This window comes from Littorina saxatilis, linkage group LG11 (assembly GCF_037325665.1).
Source record: "Littorina saxatilis isolate snail1 linkage group LG11, US_GU_Lsax_2.0, whole genome shotgun sequence".
NCBI lineage: Eukaryota > Metazoa > Mollusca > Gastropoda > Littorinimorpha > Littorinidae > Littorina > Littorina saxatilis.
The window spans coordinates 15,307,651-15,320,773 of record NC_090255.1 but is presented as its reverse complement, the minus strand read 5'-3'; the positions used below and the strand labels follow the sequence as shown (position 1 = coordinate 15,320,773).

Sequence of the window (13,123 nt, the reverse complement as noted above, 5' to 3'; positions counted from 1 at the left end):
CGTATTTGTTACATTTTAACAGTGTTGACCCCGAGTTTCTACTGCAAACAAAAAATAATAGCAAAACCTCAAAGTATGTGTGAGTCCCCTAATATGGACCACCTTCGACACATCGAAGAAAATAAAAACTAAAGGCAATTTCAATTAATTCATTAAGAAGCTTGCTGAAAATAACATATAGGTGAAGGGCTCCTAATATGGACCGGCTCCTAATATGGACCACCTCCTGTTCTGACAAACTAACGGCGCAAGAGCGCTCAAAACAATTTCATTCGCTGTATTCACCCTCACAGGATAACTTGCACATGTCAAAACAGTTGCAGAAACACAAACCTCAAAACCGTCCGGCTGTTTCTCTTTTTTTCACTTTTGGCAGCGTTCACTCTAAATTTGCCGCCTAAGACGGACTCGTTTCTGTCCACAACCAAAGCTTTTACCACACAAAATTTGCTATATATGACAAATAAGACCGTATTTGTTACATTTTAGCAGTGTTGACCCCGAGTTTCTACTGCAAACAAAAAATAATAGCAAAATCTCAAAGTATGTGCGAGTCCCCTAATATGGACCACCTTCAACAAATCGAAGAAAATAAAAGCTAAAGGCTATTTTCATTAATTCATTAAGAAGCTTGCTGGAAATAACCTATAACTAGCCCTCGAGATTTAAAAACAAGTCGCGTAAGGCGAAAATACAATATTTAGTCAAGTAGCTGTCGAACTCACAGAATGAAACTGAACGCAATGCCATTTTTCAGCAAGACCGTATACTCGTAGCATCGTCAGTCCACCGCTCATGGCAAAGGCAGTGAAATTGACAAGAAGAGCGGGGTAGTAGTTGCGCTAAGAAGGATAACACGCGTTTCTGTACCTCTCTTTGTTTTAACTTTCTGAGCGTGTTTTTAATCCAAACATATCATATCTATATGTTTTTGGAATCAGGAACCGACAAGGAATAAGATGAAAGTGTTTTTAAATTGAATTCGACAATTTAATTTTGATAATAATTTTTATATATTTAATTTTCAGAGCTTCTTTTTAATCCGAATATAACATATTTATATGTTTTTGGAATCAGCAAATGATGGAGAATAAGATAAACGTAAATTTGGATCGTTTTATAAATTTTTATTTTTTTTTTACAATTTTCAGATTTTTAATGACCAAAGTCATTAATTAATTTTTAAGCCACCAAGCTGAAATGCAATACCGAAGTCCGGGCTTCGTCGAAGATTACTTGACCAAAATTTCAACCAATTTGGTTGAAAAATGAGGGCGTGACAGTGCCGCCTCAACTTTCACGAAAAGCCGGATATGACGTCATCAAAGACATTTATCAAAAAAATGAAAAAAACGTTCGGGGATTTCATGCCCAGGAACTCTCATGTCAAATTTCATAAAGATCGGTCCAGTAGTTTAGTCTGAATCGCTCTACACACACACACACACACACACACACACACACGCACAGACACACATACTACACCACGACCCTCGTTTCGATTCCCCCTCGATGTTAAAATATTTAGTCAAAACTTGACTAAATATAAAAATAGAACGAATAGTTTTCTTTTCGTGGAAGTTGATAATTTCACTTATTTTCACTCTGTTTTTGATAAGCTTCTTTAGTTTCCTGGTGTGCTCCAAATAATGCTCTCATCAACCCGAAACAGATAAATCTAAAGCATCTTTTAATTAGTCTGACTTGCACACTAAGTTGTATCATGTTATTTTGAAGTATAGGGGGCTTTTTACAGTGATTTGTGAAGGCCGCTTTACTGGTCCATATTAGGAGCCTGAGCGCCTAATATGGACCATTTGTGATTTTTTCTGTATTTAATTTTTGCTGAATGTCTATCAAAGGTATTTTACTCTAATTAGGCCCAACGGTTAACCAAAGAGAGAAGGACTACCAAACACAAAATGAAACTTCTTCGCAAGAAAACAAACCAGTTATCAGCATGAAACAAAAAGTGGTCCATATTAGGAGCCCTTCCCCTAACCAGCCCTCGAGATTTAAAAAAAAATAACAAATAGTCTTTTTTGTGGAAGTTGATATTTTCACTTATTTTAACTCTGTTTTTGATAAGCTTCTTCAGTTTTCTGGTGTGCTTCAAATAATGCTCTCATCAACCCGAAACAGCTAAATCTAAAGCATATTTGAATTAGTCTGACTTGCACACTAAGTTGTATCATGTTATTATGAAGTATAGGGGGCTATTTACAGTGATTCGTGAAGGCCGCTTCACTGGTCCATATTGGGCGCCCAGGCTCCTAATATGGACCATTTGTGATTTTTTCTGTATTTAATGTTTGCTGAATGTCTATCAAAGGTATTTCACTCTAATTAGACCTAACGGTTAAACTAAGAGAGAAGGACTACCAACCACAAAATGAAACTTCTTCGCAAGAAAACAAGCTAGTTATCAGCAATAAACAAAAAGCGGTCCATAGTAGGGGCCCTTCCCCTACCTCTACGCAGATTCCGGGGGTGCCTCTCAAAAAAAATAAACACTTGAAAAAAGAAACATCATGGCGCCATGCACATGGTTTTTTGCAGACAATATTTTTGCAATTCAATAAAAGGGCGACCACCCAGTAAAGTCTCGGTTCAATGATGTTCTTTTTGTGGTTTAGTGGTTATCAACAATGTAACTGACAAACTTCAAACTGAATGTTGGTGCTTTCCTCTAACATATTTGACAAAAATCAATGTTTACCCGTGTCAAGTTTCTTTTTTGGGGAGAGTATATGTATATATATTTTCAAAGTTAAAATACTATTTTGATCACTTTTTATCAAAATAGTATTTTATATTTTACATTTATATAAAAAAAATAATTATTTACATAAAAGCTCTCTGTCTGTCTGTCTATTTTGATAATTTTGATAATTTTGATTTCATACTATTTTGTTTGATCAGAACGGTTGTTCGGTACCATTAGTAACCATATTCACAGAACCATTACTGAATTCCGCTTTACGTTCTTTTTCAGCTTCATCATTGGGGGCGAAAATTTGGATCATCATTAATTAACATATTCCATATTCATCACGAAAACTTTTGAGGAGATTGTTTTTAAATATTTGCCTTATGTTGTGTCTAAACAGAAAACAAGCTCCAAAATCCAAAGAGAAAAAAACGGTTTTTTGCAAATAATTTTCATAAATTTGGCAATGTTTCAGCGCTGGGTGAAGGGTTTCGTCAAACCCATGATTTACATGTCTGGGTGAAACAAAACACCTGTGCGTTCATTTTCAATCTGTGAGGCCCGTCGTCATATTGACTAAATGTATTGATAACGTTTTACGCGACTTTTTCATTCTCTTGTTGTTTTGAATGTTGCTCAGTGAAAGTGATGATTGTTTGCACAGAGCACTGCAAACGACCCTGTGTCCGCCACGCCTGCCCCGGCTGTCCCGGCTAACCCGACATCGGTAACCACCTCTGTCTGTCTGCCTGTCTGCCTGCCTGTCTGTCTGCCTGCCTGCCTGCCTGCCTGCCTGCCTGCCTGTCTGTCTGTCTGCCTGCCTGCCTGCCTGTCTGTCTGTCTGTCTATCCATCTATTTGTCTCGGACATTACTTTGTTTGAATATGTCATTGCTAAGATTGGAATCTGGCTAAATGGCCGAATCTAGCTTGATAGAATCAGAATGCATGTCTCTTCTGGCTGAGATCAGATATCCGTTCTGAGCTGGATGAAATGAAAATCTTCGGTCATAGAACACGAATACTAATTTCATCTGGCTGGGATCAAAATACCGATGCAATCCAAAAGATCAGTGGATAGAATCAGAATTCTTTATCAAAATAGTCTTAAAATCAAACCCGCCAAGCAGCTGGAGGAGATCGGAATGGTGATTGTATCCAGCTTACCTGCTTATCTGTATTCCGATTACATCCCTATCAGAGACTAAACTTCCTAGCACAGCTGATACAAGTCTGTGATCAAAAGATCGGGGAAGGCAGACGGTTTGACAGACAGTAACGTTCATAACACTCAAACACACGTGCGCACGCACGCACGCACGCACGCACAAACACACGTACGCACGCACGCGGCACGCACGGACGCACACACGCACATATATACACACACACACACACGCACATACACACACACACAAACACACACACACACACATCGCACACACATATCCTAAAGGGATAAAAGAAAACTAACAAGAAAATTGCAATGTTTTCATAAAAGAAGCGGTATTGTACGGGCACATGTTGTATTTGGGTTACATGTGTTGCAGAGTATTTGAAAATACGTAGGCATAAAAACATGCAAAGAAGAGTGATAAATCCCTGTTGTGAATATAGTCAAGTGGATAAATTGATTACTTATGTATCACACTAGTTTTACTGCTACAGCAGTTCCTCTCATGAACGGACACCCTAGGGCCATTGCAAACCTGTCCGTATATTGCAGGTGGCCGGTCACGGGAGAGGTCCCCCCCCGCATCACACACACTCAGACACACTGAGCGAGTCTTTGCTACTGGTGAACGAGCTCTACTTGTTCTAAAACAATAAGGTCAAACTTCTACAACTTATAACTGAAAGGAAATAAAAACCTGTCCTGTAAAAATGACGTTAAATCAACGGTGTCAGAAAAAGAGAGATAAAAGAAATCCTCAAATTACTGAGGATACAGGCACCCCATGAAAGCAGTCACGAACATACTCACAGAGGCACACATGCTTGTGCAGATACTTTGCAAAAATATGAATTGAAAACCTGCATGTCGTAATTTCTTTTTTTCTGGCGTTATTGAATGCTTCAGGCAGTGACTTTTCCCTGTCCAGTTTCCTCTTTCGCCTCTCTTACCCAGTCCTCCCCCACTTCCCCACCCCGGCCACTCCCTTTGCCCAGCCCCGACAGCACAAACTTCTAATCTGCAAGGCAGAGTACATCTTTTCTGAAAGGAAGACTACTCCTCTTCAATTATATCCAGAGATCTTCCAGCTGTCTCCACCATAAGCCAAGTGGTCGAGTCTTATACCCCCATTCCACACAACCGTTCTAGGTCCCGTTCCCGTACCGACCAAGGAACGGTGCGGGCACGGGAGGGATCCGGGAGAGAACCGCAATGGAACGTAAATGATTGTTAACGGAACTGCTTTGAACGGTAGGGTCGGTATGGACGGTTGAGTTTGGGCTGCATGTTCAAATGTTTAGCCGTTCCCCTCCCGATCAGAATGAACGGTAATGGAACCTTAACCCATCGGTAACGGAACGCTTGGATCGTTAAAGGAACTTAAAACAATGGTAACGCAACGGTAGCGCTCTCACACACTGAGTTGTCATACCCACATTCCACACATCCGTTCTAGGTCCCGTTCCCGTACCGACCAAGGACAGCTGCCACTATGGTCAGACGCTGCTCAAAGATGCCCAAAACGGCCGTTTGCGCAGCGTTCCATTGTTGTGGCAGCCGTCCTTGGTCGGTACGGGAACGGGACCTAGAACGGTTGTGTGGAATGGGGGTATAACTTTTGACACCGACAAACTGAAGAATGAACAGATCTATGAGGTAACCGTCTCAATGGTGCAGGCTCAGGAAACAAAGAGTATAATATGGCTTTGCTAATCTTCTCAATGAATGAGGTTATACACAGCAGCTGTCATTAGCCACCGCACTAGTTTTGAACTCAACCATCAGCTGTGAAGCTGTGTACTGATCATGTCAACTCTGTGACTCGGCCTGGGGCGATTGTAGCTTCCCTTCTTCGTGTCCGATAGACAAGGACAATAAATAGTAGAGCATAGTGCAATTTCGTGTTGGCATCTTCTCCACTGAAAGCAAGAACCCAAAGACTGAAGACCCCACTTCTGACCCGAATCACCCCCTCCTGCTGGGTACACGTGCACTCAAGTTAACACGGACGGACACCTCTGCTTTGACCTGTGTGCCAGGAGTCGGATGAGAGAGAGAGAGAGTGAGAGAGAGAGAGAGAGAGAGAGAGAGAGAGAGAGAGAGAGAGATCAAATCAAATCAAATCAAATCAAATTTTATTTTACGAGGGTTGTGGCATAAGCAATATAAACGAGCTTCTTTTCAACCAGCCCTCGCCCAGAGAGGGACTATTCTAATCTTAAATACATATATATATATATATACAAACGTAAAACAATTACACAAGATAAGCATGACAGTAAAAAAATTTAAAAAAAAAAGGCAGAAAAACTATTCACATGGCTATATACACGTTGTAGGCTATACATACATTCTTGCGTTATGAAACACTGATGCTTTATGGACAGATATGATCAATATGAAAGTAATCAGAACGAAGTCTTCCATCACTGTGACTTTTCGTAATTTGACATTAAATGTAATGAGAGGTGTTTTTTGAAAGTATTGAGACTTGTTGGGACTCGAACTGATTCCGGGAGAGAATTCCACAAAACGCTGCCAGAATAAGCTAAACTTGATTTAAAGAGATCTATCCGCGGAATGGGGACGTTGAATTTTCGGCTTGGTTTGGCTTTAAATTTTGTAATGAAAGCACTCGGTGCATGGCCGGAAAGGATTTTGTGAAGGAGCACGCCTTTATTTGATTTAAATCTTTCTTTTAAGGGCAAAATCTTAAGTTTTTTATAATCGTCGAAAACAAGACTGGATTGTTTTAATAGAACTGATTTTAGTGCTCGTCTGTGTAGACTGTACAGTGGTTTTAAAATGTTTGCACTGGCTGAGTCCCAGATGGTCGAACAATAATCCGTGATGGTTTGTATGTATGCATTATAAAATAATAACCTTGAGTGTGGATCAAGAAAGTGCTTTATTCTGTTCAACAAATATATTTTCCTCGACATGGTTTTACACAACGATCTAACATGATGGGTCCAAGATAAATTATTATCGATATTTACTCCCAAAACTTTGTGATCTCCTACTTCCGCTATTGCATCGTTGCCAATTGATAAGGAATGAGGATTATTCTTGATGTTTTGTCTTTTTTGCCTTGTTGTAATTAACATGTATTTGGTCTTGAAGACTCATGTGGTTATATTTCGTCCAATTAATGAGATCATCTACACTGTTCTGCAATGATAAATAAACTTTGTCTAATTTTTTATCAGAAGTGTGTATGGTCGTATCATCAGCAAATAGTTCACAATCATCATTAACACTTAAAGGAAGATCGTTAATATACAGAGAGAAAAGAAGTGGCCCAAGGACAGAACCCTGGGGGACTCCATATAACACCGGTCTTTTACTTGACATAGTGGAATTCACGCAGACGGATTGCTCTCGTCCGGCTAAGAAAGATGAGAGGAGGCATAGGGTTTGGGGTGACAATCTATACTCAGCTAATTTTCTTAAAAGTAACTCATGATTAATGACGTCGAATGCTTTTGCAAAATCGACGAATAGGACACCACAGAGTTCATTATTATTAATGTTGCTAAGCAAGTTTTCAAGAAGGTTTATTAATGCTGTGTGGCACGAATGATTTTCTCTGAAGCCTGACTGATTTGAATGAATAAGGTCGTATTTCTTCAAATGTGCGGCCAAGTGTGTATATATGTGTTTTTCAAGTGGTTTGGATAAAACAGGAAGAATCGAGATTGGTCTGTAATTGGCGGGGTCAGAAGAATTACCTGATTTAAATAGCGGGATTACTTTTGCCTCCTTTAATTTGGCGGGCCGAAGTCAGATTTGTCCAGGCACAAGTTGTAAACGTATGTCAGAGATTCTGCAATAAAAGGGGCAGACAACTTCAAAATTTTCCCATCAAGATTATCGAGAGAGAGAGAGAGAGAGAGAGAGAGAGAGAGAGAGAGAGAGAGAGAGAGAGAGAGAGAGAGTAGCTGTAGGAGATAAACTGACCTTGGCCTGTGCTTCCTTCGCTGGGGGTCACAAAAGCGCAACTCTCCGAGCACAGCGCGCGGAACAGGATAGTAAGCACAGGCCCAGGACTGTTAGTCTCCAGTACCACTGACGGTGATCGATAATTTTTCATGCGTGTTCCCATCTCCAGCAAATGTAAACCAGCACTCGGATCTGCCTCAAACTTTGGCACCTATTGCCTCATCCATGTTTTGCTTAGCATGCAAAGTCACGATTTTTTTACCTAAAACCCTGAATTAATATGAATATTTGTTTAGTTCTTTTGGAAAAGTTACGTAATACGACACGCTAAGTATACACATTCGCAAAACGCAACACACATTTTGGTCAGCCTATTGGTCATAACTTCTGAACTTTCCAAAGCAAATCATTGAGAACTTGAGCAGATATGGCTCTTTGGGAGGAGGAACCCTTCAAAAATGGCCGCAAAACGTGCCTTTTTGGGCCTCTGAAACGGTTGACACCACCTACCGCCTTTGACAAAAGGCTACATAAAGACTAGAGAAGTCAGGTGCATAAAACAAAATGTTCTGAACAGGAAATTGAATGGCCTTTCCAATGGTTGTCACAAATGTTTGGTTTGTGCATATTCTGATTTTTTGCACATTTTAAAATACGGGGCTATGGTTTTTGTCAGGTCGATTTTAGGGGTGACCTTGTTTGACAGGCTATCACGGGATGCCTATACAAAGTACCACCAATCGGACAAATGATATGTACTGCTGACATAATTACCTTTTGGGGCATATAAGGTTCAACTCAAATAAATTGCGTTTTAATGCTTTTCTTTTCGTGCGAAAATTGTTGCAATAATTTTTTGGCCATGTTTACATCCTTTTTTTTCAATGTACCCCTCAAAATTGACGATTTTGCGTTTCGACCGCTCCTGCGATCGGCATCTGCTTCAGCAGGAATGACATAACACATAAAAATCGCAAATTAGCAAACAAAACCACCTGTTCTGGATAGGTAATTGATATGACTTTCTCCAGGTATGTAAAAGTTGCCAAATTGTGCCTATTCTGATTTTTTATATATTTTTTATCTGGTACCATACGTTTTTGTCACGTCGATTTCTGCGGTCACGTGAATCCCTATAAAATAAATCTTTGATTCAAAACGTGTGCCAGCCAAGGTGAGTGCCTTAAATGGCATAGAAAGTTTGAATAAAATGACACGGGGATGAACGCTTTGGTTTTGGTACGAAAGTTGGGGCAATATTATTTTGCACCGTTTTTTGCTTTGCATGCACAGGAGAAGTCTAGGGTCAAAGAAATGTTTTTTGATTTTCTTGTTCGTTTAAATTATTTTGGGTCACCCTACATAAGTAAACCGGTCCGACACATCAACATTTCCATCATGTAACCTGACGTTCGAGTATGTGTGTGTGTGTGTGTGTGTGTGTGTGTGTGTGTGTGTGTGTGTGTGTGTGTATGTGTGTGTATGTGTGTATGTGTGTGTGTGTGTATGTGTGTGTATGTGTGTGTATGTGTGTGTGTGTGTGTATGTGTGTGTGTATGTGTGTGTGCAGTGTGTGGCACTGTTGGCGTCAGGCTGCCAGACAGGGGCGGCTGCTAACAGCCCGTCACGTTGCTGTGCCGGGAGCACCTGCCGTTCCTCCGTCTGCTTCGTGAGTCTCTGGCGCCAGTTACTGAATACCAGAGACAAGTCTTCTTTTCTCTCTTCCGTGTCTTATTATGCTTTTCTTCGTTTTTTCCTGTCGTTTGGTGTCTGCTCTGAAGATGAAATTGGGGTTGTATTTTGTAATGGTTGTCTTTATAAAGCTTGGAGTTTGTGGTAATATACTGTTCAAAAAAAGAAACGCATAGTTGCTACTTGCCAAATTTGTTTTATTTTTCGACAAAATTAACAGAAAATCCAATATTTAGATTATTTGTTTGAAATTTGGTATGGACACAGTTGAATGCACACACAGTTCATTTGCTTCTTCAAATCAATCAGTCAATCAATACGATTGGGTGCCGAGGCTGTCAAGTCAGTAGGGGGTGTGACTGCCTTGAGCAGCAACAACTGCCCGGCACCTTCTGGGCATGGACTGGATCAGATGCCGGATATCTTGCTGTGGGATGGTGTCCCACTCCTCCTGAAGTGCCTGCAATAGATCGCGGTGATTTGCCGGCGCTTCTTCTCGCCTGCGCACACGTCTGTCCAATTCATCCCAGAGGTGTTCTATCGGGTTCATGTCTGGCGACATGGATGGCCAGGGAAGCACCTGGACATGGTGGTCGGAGAGGAACTGGGTGGTGAGTCGTGCTGTGTGCGGGCGAGCGTTGTCCTGCTGGAATATGGCATCCTGGTCAGCCAGAAGAGGAAGGGCGTGTGGGCGCAGAATTTCCTCCACGTATCGCTGGGCAGTTATGCGCCCTTGGACGTGCACCAGGGTGCTCCTTCCAGCGGTATTGATCGCCCCCCACACCATGACGCCTCCACCACCATGAACGGGTGCCTCATCCACACAGTTGGGCGCGTAACGTTCGTTTACTCTCCGGTAGACCCTCCTCCGACCATCATGTCGCTGGAGCAGGAAGTAGGACTCGTCGCTGAACCACACGTGTCTCCAGTGATTCCGGACGGTCCAGCGAAGGTGCTGGTTGCCCCACTGCACTCGGTTCTGGCGATGGCGGCGGGTGAGGACAGCTCCTCTGTGAGGTCTGCGAGCTCTCAAACCAGCTTCATGCAGGCGGTTCCGCACGGTCTGGTCCGATAATCGGTGTGGCCCGGGGAGAGCCTGGACAGAAGATGAGGCCGACAGGAAACGATTCCGGAGGTGGCGGAGCCGTATGAAGCGGTCGTGAGCAGCAGTTGTCGCCCTTGGTCTTCCCGCTCGTGGCAAGTCAGCAACGGAGCCAGTGGCTTGAAACCTGACCCACAGTCTACTGATGGTGCTCTGGGACACGTGGAAGTGCCTGGCGATTGCACTTTGACTTTGGCCTGCTTGTAAATGACCCAATGCAATTTGGCGGTCTTCTCTGCTCAATCGGGCCATCTTTCGTCGCTGAATTGTCGTCTGATTTCTTTGTGGCGAACAATCCGCTTTTATGGGTTTTGGAAGACATGGTGAGAGCTCAATATTCCCCGAGTTTCACGAGATTACACTGAAGCATGACGAGTGGTCATGCCAAATGAGCAATTTTGACATTGTAGCCACTGATAACGCATGCGTCACGTGCAGAGCTCACTTGTGGCAATGGACGAAAGGTCGACGACCAGATAAACATTTTCTGCAGTTTGGTGGATATCCTTGTAACCATATAATTAAATTAACCAAATATTACAAGCTATGCGTTTCTTTTTTTGAACAGTATACATAGCCTAGCGGTTATTTTCACTGAGATGTAAATCACAAAACCAGAAATATACATATTTTCTGAAAATGTTTCGTAAATGTTTTAATTTGCCTTTGGACTTTATAACTGTCCTGAAAAATACAGGACATTTTACATTTCTTGAATGTAGGCTCTGTTATTTTATGATTCTATCACAGAGGAAAAATAAGAACTTGAAATATATTTTCAGTAAATGTACACATTTTCTTGCTCTTCAAGCCAGTAAATTACAACTTTCTTGAATTTGTTTTGAGGAAACCTTGGGATTCCGCGAGTGAAACAGTAATTTATGATTGTACGGACTTTTTAAAATATAAATTTACATTTACAATGTGTATTCAGCTCTATGGTTGTGTTAATGTTGCTGCGAGGCTGTCCTCACACAGCTCAGTGGTTGCCGAGCGTGTGGTTGTATTTCAGCTCTGTGTCGTAATGCAGCTCAGTGGTTGTGTTTCAGCTTTGTGTGTCGTAATGCAGCTCAGCTGTGTGGTTGTGTTTCAGCCTTGTGTGTTGTAATGCAGCTCAGTGGTTGTGTTTCAGCCTTGTGTGTCGTAATGCAGCTCAGCTGTGTGGTTGTGTTTCAGCCTTGTGTGTCGTAATGCAGCTCAGCTGTGTTTTAGCCTTGTGTGTCGTAATACAGCTCAGCTGTGTGGTTGTGTTTCAGCCTTGTGTGTCGTAATACAGCTCAGCTGTGTTTCAGCCTTGTGTGTCGTAATACAGCTCAGCTGTGTGGTTGTGTTTCAGCCTTGTGTGTCGTAATGCAGCTCAGCTGTGTGGTTGTGTTTCAGCCTTGTGTGTCGTAATGCAGCTCAGCTGTGTGGTTGTGTTTCAGTCTTGTAAGTCGTAATACAGCTCAGCTGTGTGGTTGTGTTTCAGCCTTGTGTGTCGTAATGCAGCTCAGCTGTGTGGTTTTGTTTCAGCCTTGCGTTTCGTAATACAGCTCAGCTTTGTTTCAGCCTTGTGTGTCGTAATACAGCTCAGTTGTGTGGTTGTGTTTCAGCCTTATGTGTCGAAATGCAGCTCAGCTGTGTGGTTGTGTTTCAGCCTTGTGTGTCTTAATACAGCTCAGCTGTGTTTCAGCCTTGTGTGTCGTAATGCAGCTCAGCTGTGTGGTTGTGTTTCAGCCTTGTGTGTCGTAATGCAGCTCAGCTGCGTGGTTGTGTTTCAGCCTTGTGTGTCGTAAGACAGCTCAGCTGTGTGGTTGTGTTTCAGCCTTGTGTGTCTTAATACAGCCCAGCTGTGTGGTTCTGTTTCAGCCTTGTGTATCGTAATACAGCTCAGCTGTGTGTTTGTGTTTCAACCTTGTGTGTCGTGATGCAGCTCAGCTGTGTGGTTGTGTTTTAGCCTTGTGTGTCGCAATAATGCAGCTCAGCTGTGTGGTTGTGTTTTAGCCTTGTGTGTCGCAATAATGCAGCTCAGCTGTGTGGTTGTGTTTTAGCCTTGCCTGTCGTCAGGCGGCACCTGCTTTGGGACGTCTAGCTGCTGTGATGGTCTCGTCTGCTCCGCGAATCGCTGTCAGGCTCCAGTGGCGGTACGTGCACGCGGGTGGGGGGGGGGGGGGGGGAGGGGTGTGTGAAGCACGGGAACGATCATGCTGACACCAATGCTTATGGAAGGCTTTTTTGTATTACCAGGGAAGACAGACATTTCGCATATTAAAAAAAGCCAAACGATCTATTTTAATATTTGTGATTGTAACGTATTGTTTTGTCAATAACAAACGTTCCAACAAAGGACCTTTCTTGTTTTTTTATTCTGAATTTTGGAACGTTGGCAGTCTCTTTGTTTTTGGATCTATTCTAATACCAACAAGAGCGAAGGTTGTGAACACTGTGAACACGGTATCTGCAGTGTTTGCCAGGGCGCTTGGATAGCCCAAGGATAATTCTGTTGTGGTCTGTCAGCAAGGAGG

General features: G+C 42.3%; 1 protein-coding gene across 3 annotated transcripts in view; it reads left to right on the top strand.

The window, feature by feature from the left end:
* Nucleotides 1-13,123, top strand: part of LOC138979839 (keratin-associated protein 10-2-like) — a 68,579-nt gene that overhangs the window by 32,365 nt on the left and 23,091 nt on the right. For all 3 annotated transcript variants that reach the window (XM_070352592.1, XM_070352590.1, XM_070352591.1), the window contains 3 exons: nt 3,375-3,437; nt 9,396-9,494; nt 12,650-12,742. In XM_070352592.1, the coding sequence (XP_070208693.1) occupies nt 3,375-3,437; nt 9,396-9,494; nt 12,650-12,742 (255 nt within the window). The remainder of the gene's footprint in view (nt 1-3,374; nt 3,438-9,395; nt 9,495-12,649; nt 12,743-13,123) is intronic.